General features: G+C 39.9%; 1 protein-coding gene across 1 annotated transcript in view; it reads right to left on the minus strand.

Annotated features, from left to right (window-relative positions):
- BOD1L1 (biorientation of chromosomes in cell division 1 like 1) overlaps positions 1–17,024 on the minus strand; it is a gene marked incomplete at its 5' end in the record, with an annotated part of 58,860 nt that overhangs the window by 22,424 nt on the left and 19,412 nt on the right. The window contains 4 exons of the mRNA XM_019552571.1: positions 3,359–3,443; positions 6,909–6,952; positions 11,856–11,925; positions 12,844–12,911. Of these exons, the coding sequence (XP_019408116.1) occupies positions 3,359–3,443; positions 6,909–6,952; positions 11,856–11,925; positions 12,844–12,911 (267 nt within the window). The remainder of the gene's footprint in view (positions 1–3,358; positions 3,444–6,908; positions 6,953–11,855; positions 11,926–12,843; positions 12,912–17,024) is intronic.

Raw genomic sequence — 17,024 nt, forward strand, 5'->3', positions numbered from 1 at the left:
GGTGAGGCCGCAGCTGGAGTACTGCATCCAGTTTTGGGCTCCACAATTCAAAAAGGATGTGGAGAAGCTTGAGAGAGTCCAGAGGAGAGCCATGCACATGATCTGAGGTTAGGAAAACACACCTTACAATGACAGGCTGAGAGCCACGGGGCTCTTTAGCCTGGAAAAGCGCAGGCACAGGGGTGATCTGATGGCCACCTATAAGTTTATGAGGGGTGACCCACCAGTATCTGGGGGACCATTTGCTCACCAGAGCACCCCAAGGGATGACGAGGTCAAACTGTTATAAACTACTGCAAGACCACTTCAGGCTGGACATAAGGAAGAATTTCTTTACTGTCTTAGCCCCCAGGGTCTGGAATACCCTGCCATCGGAGGTGGTTCAAGCACCTACACTGAATACCTGCAAGAGTAAATTGGATGCTTAGCTTGCTAGGATCCTATGACCCCAGCTGACTTCCTGCCCTTCAGGCAGGGGGCTGGACTTGATGATCTCCCGAGGTCCCTTCCAGCCCTAACGTCTATGAAATCTATGAATTTCAGAGCCACTGGCTACAGTCTTTGAGAACTCATGGAGGTCAGGTGAGATCCTAATTGGAAGAGGGCAAATACAGTACCCATCCTTAAAAAAGGAATGAGGAGGACTTGGGGAATTACAAATCAGCCAGCCTGACCTCAATACCTGAAAAGATCATGGAGCAGATCCTCAAGGAATCTACTGTGAAGCATTTAAAGGAGAACAATGTGACTAGTAACAGCCGGCATGGATTCATGAAGAGCAAATCATGCCTAACCAATCTGATTTCTTTCAATAGTGAGGTGACAGGTTCTGTGGATGTGATATACCTTGACTGTAGTAAGGTTTCTGACACCATCTTCCATAACACAGTCTCATTAACAAGCTAAGAAAATATAGACTAAATGGAAGTACTATAATATAAGTGGCTGGCTCATCAATGGCTCAATGTCTAGTTGGGAGAAAGTACCAAGTGGGGTTTGCTAGGGGTCTGTTTTGGATTTGTTGTTATTCAACCTTTTTATTACTAAATCAAGATGATGGGATTGAGTACATTCATAGCAAATCTGTTGATGACACCAAGTTGGGTGGAGTTGCAGACCCTCTGTAGGGCAGGGCTAAGATCCAGAACCTAGGTAAACTGGAGAAATGGCCTGCAATCAATCAGATAAGATACAATAAGGACAAGTCTAAAGTCTTGCACTTGGGACAGAATAAACTATGCAGAAATGCAGACTGAGAAATGAGTGGGTAAGAATCAGTTTGGCAGAGAAGGCTCTGGATGAGATTCCCATGAGACTAGTGGTTTTCAACTGTTTTTCATTTGCAGATGCCCAAAACATTTCAAAAGGTATGGACCTCTTTGAATTGTGTGGGTATTCACATACTTTTGATTGATCACAGTCATCTTTAACAGACCCCTTAGACAGTCTGGAAACCCTCAAGAGTCTATGGACCACAGGTTGAAAACCACTGCACTACATCATAAGCTGAATAGGAGCCAACAGTATTCTCTAGCTGCAAAACAGCCAACATCATCCTGGGCTGTATTAATGGGAGTGTCACTTACAAATCAGTAGAAGTGATTCCTCTGCTCAAAAATCAGCACTGGTGAGGCCTCGCCTGGAGTACTGCATCCTGTTTTGGGCCCTACACTTTCACAAAGGACACAGACAGACTGGAAAAAGTCCAGCGCAGAGCAACAAAATGATCTGACAAGGTTTATGAGGAAAGGCTGAAGGAACTAGGGTGCATACAGAAGTTGTCCAGTTGGGCTTGTGGAAGTGATCTAATGCCGTGCCATGACATACATGCATGGCTGCAGGGTATTTTAAAAGTGGTCAATCACACAACAAATTAACCCTCATCTAATGAGGGATAAGATGAAGGTGCTTAAACGTGGAGTGCTTTAGGGAACTTCTGTTCCCTAGGGTCAATCCTTCACACAACTGCATCAGCCCAGTTCCATGCCTCCCCTCAAGCTGTCTGCAGGAAGGGAAGAGGGAGAAGGCAGGGGGAGCAAGCTGCAGGCTAGGATTTGCCTGGCCTGAGCTAGAGGGAGGGGCTGGTGGATTGGAGCCCCCCAGGCCCCTCCCTCTTCCCCTTCAGCTCAGGCCAAGCAAACCCCAGCCTGCAGCTCGCTCCCTCTTTCCTGCAGACAGCTCCAGAGCTGGGAGGAGAGGGGAAAACTTGGTCTAGGAGACAGAGGCTGCAGGCAGACTCCTCTGCTTGATCAACTCTGAAGTGGAGCTGTTCTCCACCTCCCCCTGTAAGTTAGAACAGGGGCCTAGGGTTATTTAGCTTGGAGAAGAGAAGACCGAGGGGGAATTGTGTAACAGTTTTTCAAGCATCTTGAAGGGCTAGAGAAGGAGGAGATGGGCTTTTCTCTGTGACTATAGAGAGAGAGAACTAGAAGCAATGGTTTCAACCTGCAGCAGAGGAAGTTTAGGTTGGAGATTACGAGGAACCTTCTATGGGGGTAGTCAAGCACTGGAACAGGTTACCTAGAGAAGTTTTGGTATCTCCATCTCTGGAAATGTTCAAGAACAGGCTAGACAGAGACCTAGCTGGGATGGTTCAGTCAGGGAAAATCCAGCCTTGAGCAGAGGCTAGACTAGACGATCTTGTGAGGTCTCCTCCAGCCCTACTTTCCTATAATCTTATGAAAGCTCACTGTAATGAACAAGTTTCAGTAAATCACTTGGGCATGAAAACATACAAGAACCTACTCTCTTTATTATGTACATTACTCTTTGTAGAGAAGATTTTGATTTAGAGCTATTTGGGAAAGTAGATAAACCAAAACTTTAATATTAAGAATCAAAACAAAGTTCTACTATCCAAGAGAATCCAAACATAAGAGATATCCTTTTATGAAAAGGGAGTTTTAGCACATTAGGCTTAGTAATGCAGTTATCTCTGAGAAAAGTTATTTCATCTACCAAAGAACTTCATTTAAAGTTTTAGCTAGGTGTGCGAACAGCAGATTGGTGCCGAAAGAAGAAATTCAGTTTTATGAAGGATTCTGATGTTTGATTTTCTTCTAACTAAAAATGAAATCTGAAAATTGAGAAACTCGCCCTAAAAACAAAATTCCAAAAAAGTAACAGGTTTTAGGCTGATCAAAATATTTAATTTCAAATTAGACATTTTATTGTATATGTAAGTGTAAAATTCAAAACAAGAGCTGGCTTTAAAAAAGAAAAAAAAATTAAGCATTTCTTTCTGCTGGTTTTAAAACACGATATTTTGACACTGTTAGAAATTCTATATCATCTTTTCTCTAAAGCAAAATTGACACAAATTTTGCTAGAACTGCTCTCTTACAGTATTTGTACCTACCACTTCCTTTATCGGTGGTTTCCAAAAGCTTAGATGTTTTTTCTTTGTAGTTATGTTCAGCTGTTTGCATACCAGAGTTTTCCACCTAATTTTGAAATAAAATGCAAAATAAGTTTTGTACTTATTTCTATTCATTAAAGTAAAAAAGAACTGTTAATGGCTAGTGACATAATACAATAAGCAATAGAAAGAATAAGTAAAATCAACCCACAAATTCACGCGTTTCGAAAGTTCATATACCAATACTACATAAAGCATCATCATGTAAGACCACTTTAGGTCTACAGTTTAACTATTAGTATTTTCAGGATGTCCACTGAGCATATTATCTTTAAGGTAATAAAGGAACAGTTAACATACAGCCTTTTCAAAGCTAACAGCAATAACATATATTAACAACTTTGTATGAAAGGGACAAATGTGCATGGGTAAAAATTGAAAGTTTCCATTCTAGTAGAACCAGAAATGTAGTAAACAATCATGTTATATAATAGAGAATTCTTGCAGAAAAGTTGAAGTGGTAAACTGATAGGCAAATGTTAAATGATTCCAAAAGTTGAAACTAGGTAAATGTATAGATGTTAATCTTGTTCCTTTAATTTACATTATCTGGGTTTGTTACTTTGTTATATAACAAGCATTGGGTACTACAGAGAGTGTAGACAGTAACAGCATAAAAATCATATCTGAAAGGAAAACTACCATACAGTCCCTGCATGTAGAAATTCTGTATTTGAATAAAAAGAATATAATATTATGATTGTACTACTGACCACCTGATAAGGAAGTGAAGGCAAATATGAAATGCTGAAGGAGATTAGAGAAGCCACTGAAATGGAACAAAAGCAATGGGACTTCAATTATCCTCACACAACCTGGGTAACCTGCCTCATCAGGGCAAGATGTGGAAATAAAATTTCTGGATGTGATAAATGACTGCTTGATATGAACAACTCATCTTGGAACTCACAACAGAAGAAGCAATTCTAGACCTAATCCCATGCAACATACAGGACCTAGCTCAAGAGGTGTCTGTTGGTGAGCCACTCTGCAATAGCAGCCATAATAAAATCACATTCAACATGCTAGTGAGAGGGAATAAGCCAAAAAAAATCCACCACACCAATATGCAACTTTAGGAAGGGAAAGTACACAAAAGTGCCGAAGTCGGTAAGAAAAAAATTAAAAGGAGCAGTCAAAAGCATAAATGGCTTGTAGGCAGCTTAGAATCTGTTTAAAAATACCATATTACGAGACTCAGAAAAAGTGTATACAACAAATCAAGAAGGGCACCAAGTGGTCCAAAAATCCCTACAAGGTTTAATAGCAGAGTTAGGAAGGCCATTCAAGGCAAAAAAGGCATCCTTCAAAAATAATGGAAGGTATGCCTAAATAAGGAAAACAGGAAAGAGCTCACAAATTCTGGCAGGTCAAGAGTAAAACCAAATTAAGGCAAGCCAAAAAAGATTGAGGGGCATCTAGCAAAACTTCCTAAAGTCAGTAACATTTTTTAAATACATTAGAAGCAGGAAGCCTGTGTGAGAATTGGTGGAACTACCAGATGACCATGGTATTAAAAAATGCATGCAGACATAAGGACATAGCAGAGAAGCTAAATTAAATTATTTGTGTTGGTTTTCCCCATGAAAGACACTGGAGAAATTTCCACGACAGAACAATCCTTCCTAGCAGATAGGTCTGAAGAGCTGGACCACATTGAAGTGGCAACGGAAGAAGTTTTAGAACAAATTGATAAGTTAAATATTACTAAGTCACCAAAACCAGATGGCATTCAACTAAGAGTTCTGAAGTAACTCTAAGCTGAAATTACAGAACTGCGGGCAATAGTGTGTAACCTACTGCTATACACGGCCTCTGTGCCAGAGGAATGGTGGGTTGTCAACGTAACACCCATGTTCTAAAAGGGCACTAAAGGTGATCCTGGGAACTAGACCAGTGAATCTCACTTCCATCCCTGGCAAGTTGGTAGAATCTATAATAGAGAATAAAATCAGTCACATGTACAAATATGATTGATCGGGAGGAAGAACCAGCACAGCTCTTTTAAAATGAAGTCCTGCCAATCAGCTGGAATTTTCTGAGGGTATTAACAAGCGTGTGAACAAAGTTAATATGTCTAGTTGACATATTATATAATAATATTTGCACTTTCCAAAAGGTTTTGACAAGGTCCCTTACCAAAGGCTTAAAAAAATCAAAAATAAAACCAAAACAAACTGTATGGCTATAGGACTGGAGGGAAATTTCTTTCATGGATTGAGAGCTGATTAAAAAGATAGGAAGGAAAGGGTAGGAGTAAATGATCACTTTTCAGGATGGCCAGAGGTCAAAAGTGGGGTCCCAGAGGGATCTGTGCTGGGCCCAGTTTTATTTAATATTTTCATCAATGATCTGGAAATGGGGGTGCACAGTGAAATTTCTCAAGTTTGCAAATGATAGCAAATTATTCAAGGTAGTCAAATCCCAAGCTGACAGAAACTGTAGAAAGATCTCACAAGCTAAGTGAGGTAAGCAAAAAATGGCACGATGTCAACTTCAGCATCAACAAGTACAAGGTAATGCACCTGGGGAAAGAACCTCAAATATATGTACTCAGTGCTGGGTTCTGAACTAGCTGTTATGACTTAAGATAGACACTTCTGAGTAATTTAGACAGTTTTCTAAAAACATCAGCTCTGTGTGTACTGGCAACTAAAAAAAAGTCTTCAAAATGTTGAGCATCATTAAGAAGGGAAATTGAAAATAAAACACAGAACATTACCATGATGTTATACAAAATCTATGATGCACTTGCATATTGTGTGCAGTGCTCATCTTCAAACTTAAAAAGGATGCAGCAGAATTGGAAAAGGTACAGAGAAAGGCAACCAAAATGATCAGGAGTATGGAGCAGTTGCCATACCAGGACAAACTAAAAAGCCTAGAATGTTTTAGTTTGGAAAGGAAAGGGCTGAGCAGGGTATAACAGAAGTCTATAAAATCATCAAAAGTATAGACAGAGTGAACAGGGAACTATTACTCACCAGAATACTAAAACTATGGGGCACCCACTGAAATTAATAAAAAGACAGGTTTAAAACTAACAAGAAAAAGTCCTTTTTTATGCAGTGTATAGTTAACTCATGGAATTCCTTGCCATGGGAAGTGGTAAAGGCAGATGGTAAAGCCAGTGGTAAAGCCAGTGGTAAAGCCAGATTCAAAAAAAGACTAGAAAAATTCATGTTAGAGAGCAGTGTACTCTTATGGAAGGTAGAGTGAGCTTGCATCTAGTGCTCAATACTCAGTGGATTGAGGAGAAAGACTCAGAATACAAAAGCAAAACTCTAGGTCAATGAAGACATAGAAGCCAAGATACTGTGAAGGACAGTTAGTCTGTAAAGTTGAAGATAGAAGATTCTGCATGAACTTGAAGTGTGTTATATCTCCTTATATAGATGTTCTACACACAGTAAAAATAAAATTTTCCTTCAACCAGGTGCTTAATATAAAATTAAGAACAAGAAAGCAGAGAAAATAAGTAAGATCTTACATCTTTAGAATCCTTCTCCAAAGCAGTATTATCTTGTAGCAGATCTATTAAAAACAAAGAGAAATGAACCCATCGTATGCAAATCAAAAAGCCCAATGGGAGCTTAGTGTGGTCTCCCCAAGGTGACCCGAAGTTACTTTACCATCTATGCGCAACTTTGTGCATTAGAAGTAGCTGAACAATTTCCTCTTAAGATATTAAACAAAACATGATTTGTGCTTCTAAAGAGGTAGGGTAGTTTAGAATTATTTTACGGTTACAGATAAGTTAGATATTCATAGGTACAACTGAGGACCCTTTAAGTCCCCTTACTTTCATAGGAATTGGGGAGGGAGGGGATGGGGAGAAGAGGGGGTGGCAAGCACAGAGGTCAGGTTTTTAGCCAATTTGTTTAAAATCAAAAAGCCTGATCATGGGATAAACGTACAGCATTAGGTTCAGTAAAACTTCATCTCATATGATCCCAGAACATATTTCAAATAATGTTATTCACATTATATACTAAGGATAGAAAAACAGCTTAGCACTCAGAGCAGATGACTAGGGGTTTGTACCTTACCACCACCACCACCACTAAGGATGCTGCCAGGGCTTTGCTGGCCACAGTGGCAGTGACACAGTTGTGCTTGCCTGGCTCCACTGATTGAAGAAGGAGCTGGGCAGGTATGCAGCCACTGTGGCCAGAGCCAAAGCAATGCTATGACAGGCTGCCCCTGTGGAAATAACTGCTGCTGATTTAAGAGCCCTGGAAAGAGCCAGGGTTCTTGAAGTGGTGGCAGGGGTAGCAGCAGGGTCTCAGCAGGGCTCCCTGACATTTTGCTGCTACCAGGAAGTCAGCTGCTCTCCCTCAATCGGTATAGCTACACATAGTGCTACAAAACTGAGAAATTCCTTTATAAAAGAGGTACTATTTTGAATGGCTCTATACTCACTTGTTCCAGCACTACAAGGACATATGCAGTACTATGAATGTAATGCTTAAGATATGGCCTAGAAGTGATTACCAAAGTTACACAATGGGTCAAAGTTAATTTTACGCTTTCGTTCCCCCTCCAAAACATATAAGAAGGGGAACCCCCCCCCATATATTGCTGGGTCTTCAACACCTTTGACAGTTCCATCATCCAATACAGGTATCTAAAAGAAGTTGTTGTTCCAACCTGTGGCTGCTATGCCCTTTTGAAAATCTGGTCCACAAAGCTGCAATTTTTTACTTTCACATTAAAAGTTTTCAACTAATCATTCCCAGTAATTAAAGTTCCCTACTCTGCATTTATGATTAAATAAAGCTGGAGTTCTGTTTCAATTAATTATCTGTGGTAGCATGGTTATTCTGTTTAAAAAAAAAAAAAGTTACAGATTCTAAAACCTACGTAAACTCTTTCAGTGTGACAGCACTGTTGCAAAACAGTGTCTTTCAATTCTTAAAAGACTGTCAATTGAACAGTTAGATCCTGGCCACTGAAACAACAATGTGTTTACATTCCCTTGACTCTTGTACTACCAAATTCTTGCATCTGTGACAGAACACACATTTGTCTTTTAAACAGCTGCCTTTTATGCATGTTGAACTAGAGTAAACATTGTAAAGGGATTTGGGGGTGGGGAAAAAACTTCTATTCAGAGCAACACAGAATTAGATTTTTGAATGTATGTCAAATCTAACATGATTTACAGGACAAAGGGATTCTTTTGTTAAACATTTTATAGATTTCTTTGGCAATTAAATCCACTAGTTTTAATTCTTAAGTATTATATCTGGATGGCTGAGGCCTGATCTGATTGCAGTTTTGGACTCACTGCGCTGAAGAAAACAGGCTTGCAGGACATGATTAAGGTTTAAAACCATTTTTGGTAAATACTTATTATGCATTATTTATTTCCTTATTTGCCGTCAAGAAGTTAGTTAGAAATTTTACATCTTTAAGAGTGACTATTGGATTTGATGCTCTTAGAAATGAATCTAAAATTATATCCCTATATTATGCATGGGGGGCACAATCTACAGATCTCCTAATGTAGAATTTTAGAAGTACACCTAACTTTTAAGTGTTTCATAAAATGCAATCATCCATTAGAACAGCAGTGATTCTCCCATCCTACTCGAGGAAAAAGATTAACTTTTGGTCAACATTACTCTGTATCGCTATGACAATTATACCAAAATATTAACCCATACCACGCAGTTAGACCTTTGGAAGCATCTCCAAAGCATAGCAGGTCTGCAATTACGATGATATGGCCCTTACAGGAATTGGGATCGATAGGCCCACTCCATATCAACGATTTCATTTTTTTTAACATTTTGAAAAAAACAAAAAAAAGAAAAGCAGACAATAGTCAAAATAATCAACCCATTCTTTTAAGGGTTTAGCAAAGACCGTCACATTACTTAACATATTGAAAGCGGAAATTCGTTACTATTAGTTACTTTGTACATTAGTTACCATCCAGAAAAACAGATTCCCCAATTCTAGTTAAAATTTCACAATAATATGAAAAATATAAAAACTAAATCAGATCTTCTGTCAAGAGCTTTTTTTCTAAGTCCAATGGAAGCATATGTATTTTGCTCAGTATACAAGTTTTTCCTGCCACAATAAAGACAATTCAAACCTTCATTCTGTATGTCCAAATATTGCACAATTGCCTTGCAAGAACAGCTGCCTTTAACATGGACTGTCTCCTATCATATGCCTTATGCCTTCATTTCCTTCTAGATTGTAAAAGGAAGTCTTTAACAATGACCTTCATCCCTTTCTCTGAAAAATCTAACTAAGTTTCTTTACAACTGACTTACCCAATTTTTTAAAATTTAGCATTACTGTGCTTTTGGGAAGGAATTAACTGAGCAGAGAAACATTTTGATTAAGAGAGATTTCCAATGGGTTAGGAAGTCCTAAAAATAACTCAACCTTTAGTGCCAGAGATGGTAATTTAACTTAGAAATGTTCTTCAAGCTATGATGGAAAGGTAAATTTCATCATCCTCTGACTAGCAGAAAAGATAAATGAAATCTTTCTGTGAAGCCAGTATTAGCAAGGCTCTATAATTCAGCCAAGTTAGAAATATAGCTATTTATGACATCCCTGGAAAGGACCTGATACAACACTAGGAAAAAAATTAAGTTTAAGGATTAAGTAGCAATCTATCAGAAAGTTTCTGTTTTTTATGCAACTGCCATTAAACATTATAACAATCCTTTGTTGACTTTGAGTACTTAAAACAGTTTTTTAAATTGCAAGCGGATTGCAATCTTTTTTCATGAAATGAAAATTGAAAAGGGAATGGAGACAAAGGAGAAGCAGAAATGAGCTCTAAAATAACTGCCTTAAGCTATTTCAGAGGCACCTGTGCTAACTCCAAAACAAATTTCAAGTGTACAACTATTTGCATTTGTGTGATGCAGTAAAATCCGTTATCTGGGGTTTTACTAACTGCATTTCTAGTAACCAGAACTTCCAGCCGGCTGGATGTGGGGGGAGGGGAGGCGGGAAGCTAGCACGCAGCCACCACCACCCACCATGCTGTGCTGTCACCCACCTGACCCCTGCTCTGCGGGCAGCCACCATCACCCCCCTACCCTGCATCTGGGTGGAAACCCTTTTTTTTTACATTACCAGCACCCCCCCTCATTCATGCCAGATATCAGGGATTTTACTGTATTATGTTGCTCTCATTTCTTCTTTTACAAAGGTTACTTCTATTTAATATGAAACCATGGAACAAGCTAACTATGGCAGTATCAAAGTAATCCGGTTCCAACCCATACCTCAACATATTTACTCTACTGTGTTGCAGGGGAGGGTTCAGAGCAGGCCTAAAGTTGTTGTGGCATACAATTCTCTCTCAGAATGCTCAGCACTTTTATCTTCCTCTCTTGGGGGGTCTATACTTTTATACTAAAAGCAGTCTGCTTAGGCCTTGTAGGCTAATAAAAACTTTCTTGCCCTAACAGTTGAGTTTTCTGTAGCCAGCCTTCAGAGACTGCAGTTCTCTCAGCCATATTAATGCAGGGCTCTTCAGTCTGCCTTCTACAATTTGAACCTTAATCCTGACTACCTTTGCTGGCTTGCTGGCACCCTGACTCTACCCCCAGTATTCTGGTTCTTGTTCGCTACAGCACAGATTTTGCACCTAACTTGCATGGACACGAATGGGAGTTAGGCACCTAAACACCCTTAAAAGTTTTGTTCTACAGCAGCAGACAGTCAAGGCAGAAGTTAGGGCAGGGTGGCAGTTCACAGACACTAAGCAGGTCAGAGAGGCATGAGCTTTCACAGGCAACAATCTATTTTATTAGACACTATACTGGAATTGACAAAAAAAGAAAAGATTATATAAAGGGAAAGCAGTCAGTGTCCCATCTTTATAGCAGGCTCTGTAGTGACCTACAGACATTGATCACCTGCTTTCTGCAGAGGGCAGGATCTTAATTATTTATAAGCTCTGTTCACTGAAATATGTTATTTCTTCAGGGGAAAATGCTGTTGCTTGGGTTTTACTCTTTTGCACCTTATGCATAATCTACATTAAAGCATTGGTGGGGATCTCTGTAAATCGTGCTAGAAGTGGCCCCCACAGCGGCTCCTTTAATGTTTTTCATTTCACCACTTGTGACCCCTGTCCCTGAATGGAGAAGGGGCCACACTGCCCACGCTATTTGCTGCTGATAGCCAGGGAAGCGAAAACAGTGGCATTAGTCATGGTTTTCACTTCCCTGGTGATCAGCAGTAAATGGTGGGCTGCTCCACCAATCAAGGTGGGGAGAGAGTAAACAAGCAGCAAAATGAAAAACAAAAAAGGACTTGCTGCTGGTGGGGAGGAAGGGGGCACCTGCAGTGCAATTTACAGAGATCCCTAAGCACTGAATGTGTGAAGGGACTAAGGGATAGTAGTCAAATCTTACAAAATAAAAAAAAAAAATGCTGTCATTATAAAAATAACCTTTTTGACACTCTTTAGCAAGTGGATCCTCACATGGTTCTTCTCTTGTTGAACCTTTAAATTCACATGCCTAAAAACAGTCAGAAGAAACAAAAATATTTCAAACCAACATAAAAGAACACTTTACATACAAAGTAACAAGCTTTGCCTCATCCTCAGCAAAAAACTTTCATGTAACATTTTAAAGCTTCCAATTCAATCAGCAGTCCAATCAAATACTGATATAGCATATTTGCAGTATTAGCTCCTAATACCACAGTCAACACTTCATTGTTAAATCAAAATAGATTAATGCATCACAAAGAGCCCAAAAGAAATTCCAAAGCCCAATGCAGCTTCTAAGGCTTATTCTAAGTAAAGGCATCTGAAGGGATTTTATCATACACCTCAACTCTTTATCTTTAATCTATAATAAGATTTCTAAAGTAGTTATCAGAATGCGACTTGCTGCAGCATATAGAGTCCTTTTCTCTGCCTTTAAAGCTGAAGTGAACTCATTCAGTTTTCCCTTAATCTTCTCTTACAACAGGTGATTTTGCAGATCAGAATAAAAAGGTGGTGGTGCAGAGAAAACGAGTATCAACTGCCTGTGGCCAATATATCAAAATAATGAATGAATGTTAGGGACTGTAGGTTTTATACATGCAAAAATATTTTCACAAAACTATTTACCAAAATCAGCATATTTATAATACAACTCCAATATTAGGAAAAAGAGAGATAAACTTGAATGTTACATAGCCAGGTGTGAAGGAGTTACATTATTGATACAGGTGATAGGTTTTGGAGCTGCAACATGGAAAGGACATGAGTTCAGTCATGGAAAAAGCTGCAATTAAATATTTTCTTAGTGTCCCTCAAAAAATTTTGAAGATTCAAATACTATTCTGTTAAAATAGGTCATAAGAAAAAAAAAAACAACCCCCCCACAAATCATGCCCAACTCCATAAAAATTATATTCTCAATTTTTCAAAGTACCAGAAATACCTCTTCAGTTTTCACCTCAGTTTTGAATTCCAGTTCTTCAGACAAATTTGATACAGGTGTTTTATTGCCTAATGAAACACATAAATTTTAAATTACTGTTACATTACATTAATCTAGTCTTACCATACAACCGCTGTTCCCTTAAGTACATTACAGAAATGTTATGCATCTGAGTAAGATATTCTAGTGAATAACACATTTAGTAAATGGATTCTTTTTTAAATCCATTGCAGTAAATCCTTTAAAGTTAATTTATTCAGCTTTTCCTTAATCCTCTTCTCTATTACAACACATAATATTGCAAATCAGCATAAAAATGTGTTGCAGGAAAAACGAGAATCAATTGCAGGTATCTACTATTTCAACATAACAAATATGAATGAAATGAAAATAAGCTTTCCTCTGAAATATGGTTCTGCCCTCAACCCACTCTTATATTTTTATGAAGTATTTGGAATTTGGACCACACTGAGTTTTGGGTTATTAACAGTTAAGTTAGATCTTTTGATTTTGAAACTTATATCAACATTTAAATATTGCCTATAACTACTGCAAACTGTATTTTTAATAGGCTTCATTAAGGAAAGCTACAAATAGGTTATTAAAATTGTACAAGTCACATTAAGGAATGCAAAAAATGGGAGCATAAAATTGGGAGTCAAAGTCTAAAACTTGGTCCCCCAAATGAATTACCTGATTTTCAGAGGCTGAGTACTCAAATAACTACCACCAAGGTCAAATGATTATTTCACAATATCTTGAAATCTTTTAACATCAAATCTTTATATCTTCAAATATGAGTTGCTGGTTACTCAAAACATCTGGAAATCTATATATAGAGCTTTATATCTTTAGGAAACTGCCTTCCTTCCCCACCTCAAGCAGTACTGGCGTCACCTGTAACAATGGGGGCGGGGGACCTAATAAAGTATGAAATTGAACTACCCAGTGTCCTCTAGTAAATAAGGGCAGGAAAGATTTGCAGCCAGTATTAGAAATGTGTGCTGTCACAGTCCATTGGGGGCAGGGCAGGGCAGGGTGAATTTAGGATCAGGAAAAAAAATCCTAATTTTTTTTTAAAACCTGGATTATTAATTTAGCATTTTTTCCTGGCTATCAAAACCTACAATCACAAAACATTAAGGCACCCAACCCTATTTTAGGTACCATATTTCTACTGAAATCAGGGGCGTTTAAGCATTCAATTACTTACATGGATTCAACCTCAGTTCTTCTTTTAGTCCATTTCTTATATTTATTAACACTACTGAGAAACCAAGAAAACTTCTTAAAAGGGATCCTGACCATTCTCTTCTGTTTTCTTTGCCATTAAAGAAGAGAGAGCTAAATTCCATTTGACTGACTGCTTACAGACATTAAAAAACAAACAAAAAAACCCCCAACCCTCACAAAACCAACAGCAAAAAAATGCACTTTACCAGCAGAAGCAGTGTGTTAGTTCCAATCAGTCTTTAGATTAAAGTGCCAGAAAAGTCCTACTCCAGTGCCTGATCTATAGACAGTGGGAAAGCTGGGTCCAATCAACATGCTGCCTCTTCTGGGCATGCGCAGGAGTACAGTGTTTAAAGCTCCGTATTTTTTTGAATGTCTGTAAGCAGCCTATGCACCTAAATGGCAAGTAGACAACTGGAAAGCTACAGTTTTTTTTTCAAGCAAGCTCTATCTAGTATTTTTGCCCTGGGGCAACAGAAATGCCCCACTTGTGTATGTATCAGAAGTGGTGGTGCCGAATGCCACCACATTTTAGCCCCATAGCTTATTAGTTGGGGCACTTACCCAGGCAGGAAACCTAAATCCCCCTTCACCCAGAGACAGTTCAAACCCACATCTCCTGCTTCCCAGTGTCCTAATCACCAGATCAGAAACCAGATACTGTCCATGCTCTTCTCCAGCCCTCCTCTTTGGTCTGGCTTACCAACGCTTGGCATTTGATATTCGCTGGATAAAATAAATAGTGGGGAAGTTTCTATCCCATTAGGAACATAATAAACTCTCTCCCATCCACAGCAGCAGCACTGGATTGAGCTACCTATGCTTTAGTTTGGTCTCTTCCTCCTGTCTCCAAATACATCTTTCTCTTTATTTCCCAATGAGCCAGCTTCAAGAAGAGGGCAGAAAAAGGGTCTGGGCAATACCTCCCCCTGTGGGCTGGTGGTTATGGCATTTGTTGAGAAGCAGGAGATATAGATTATAACCCCCTGTGGGTGAGGGAACCTAAAAAACACAGGTCTCCTTTTCCCTGGACAAGGATCTTAACCATTACACCACTGGGCTGCAATGCAGAAGTCCTCTTCCTCCTCCCCCCCACCCCTCCACGATCCCTCACTAGATGTGGAGTTTTGTTGTTTACCTCAAATATTAAATGAATTTGGGTCATGGTCCAGTGCTGTTATTGACAGCAAGCACCACCTTATTCACAGTACTCTTAAAAGCAGTGGTTCTCAACCTTTTTTTTTTTTTTTTTTTTTTTTAAGATTCAAAGCATCTTACATCAGACTCAAGACACCCTCCATGTTTGTGATTTGAGGAGTGCTCCATTTTAAAAACCAATTTATTTATTACAGAGGTTAACCCTCCTTGCAGAGGCGGCAGGCGGGGGTGGGGGCGAAATCGAGAGCAAGTAGGTAGGGACAGCCTGAGCCTGCCTGTAACAGGTTAAGCTAAGGAACCACTGTGATGCCCCCCACAAGTTACTTCATCCTCGCCAGGCTCTCTCTCTCCTGTCTCGTGAGGTCTCGCCTGCCATGTCTTGATGGAAGCTTCATGAGTAGGAGGCTGCCCTCAGACTGACGAGCCTAATGTGCTCCCTCTTCCTCAATGGTTGACTCTCCTGATCTTGCTGGCCTTATAGGCCTAAGTCATGATCTCCAGTCACACCTGTAGTCACGCCCATGCCTCATGGATGCTGTGTAGCATTACTCAGTTGGGACCCTTGTTCCCCAAAGCCACCAGGCCACCTCAGGCCTTCACTTTTGCTGGGGTCTCAGCCTTCCCAACTTCCACCCCCCTACTCTAGCTGGTCCCTTAGCCAGAGCCCATTGCTGTGGATCTGATTTCTGGGCTCCAGCCCCTTACCTTGCCCTCCGGGGCCTTTATCTCCGTTTTGCTTGGGCTCCAGACCCTCTGGCCCCAAGCTCTACCCCTCTCTAGGCTACTGCTGCCCCGTCTCAGGCTCCAGCCTCCCCCCGGCTAATCTGTGTCTTAAGCCTGAACCCTGGCAGGGCTCAAGGTAATCACATACCACTCTGGCAGTAATGGGACCTCCAAGCCACTCCCTTCTAGTCCACCCAAATCACCAAACAAATTTAAGCCTACTGGCAGCAAAGCAAACATCCAGCCCACCAGCTACCTACCACACTTCTTCCAGGCCCTGAATCAGGTCCCTTGGGTTGCACTCTCCTAGGAAGCTCCCTGACAAGGAAGTCATCAGTAGCAGCCATCTCACAGCAAGGCCTTACCCTGCTACTTCCCAGGTCTAACTCCCTACTCTGGCTCTGACTTATGTGCTACTAAAGCCCTGCCTCCATCTGCTCATGCGACTGCCTGGTCAGCTGACTTGACTACAAGGCTGTTCCTTTACCCTGCCCTGCTGGTTGTCTGTGCCTGTCCTACAAACACCCTGCCTTTAAAGAGGCCATGACACTTTTCAGTAACAGGGCAAGCGGTCCCAGTAGCCCTCAGCTGCTCATCTCCTCATACCTGAAGCCTGAACCCTGCCTTTATCTGCTTATCTTCTCACTCTTCCTGCAGCACCCTTCAAAAACTACTGTGGTACTTCATAATGCCTTGGCACGCTGGGTGAGAATCGTTGTCCTAAAGTGATGCTTACTAATCCTTATTTTCAAGGGAACTGTTACTAAACCTTGTAATCCCTATTGTACATAGTTCATTTCTGTTATCATTTACCTTATGTTTCAACAAAGATATATTTTTATACCTTATTAACATTTATTTGAACATGTATTAGATACATCTCAATATATCCTTTTTTTGGCAAAGCTGGACAAAGTTACTGCTATACCAACAGTGTAACTTATGCAAGTACTCCCTTTGGCATCAATTCACAATTAAAATATTAACAAATGGTATTTTCAAATGTACATAATTTCATTGCATATTTGAAAGCATCTTTTCTTAATATTTTAATTGTGAATTGATGC

The sequence above is a fragment of the Crocodylus porosus genome, unplaced genomic scaffold (genome assembly GCF_001723895.1).
Source record: "Crocodylus porosus isolate Cpor-Errol unplaced genomic scaffold, CroPor_comp1, whole genome shotgun sequence".
Taxonomy (NCBI): domain Eukaryota; kingdom Metazoa; phylum Chordata; order Crocodylia; family Crocodylidae; genus Crocodylus; species Crocodylus porosus.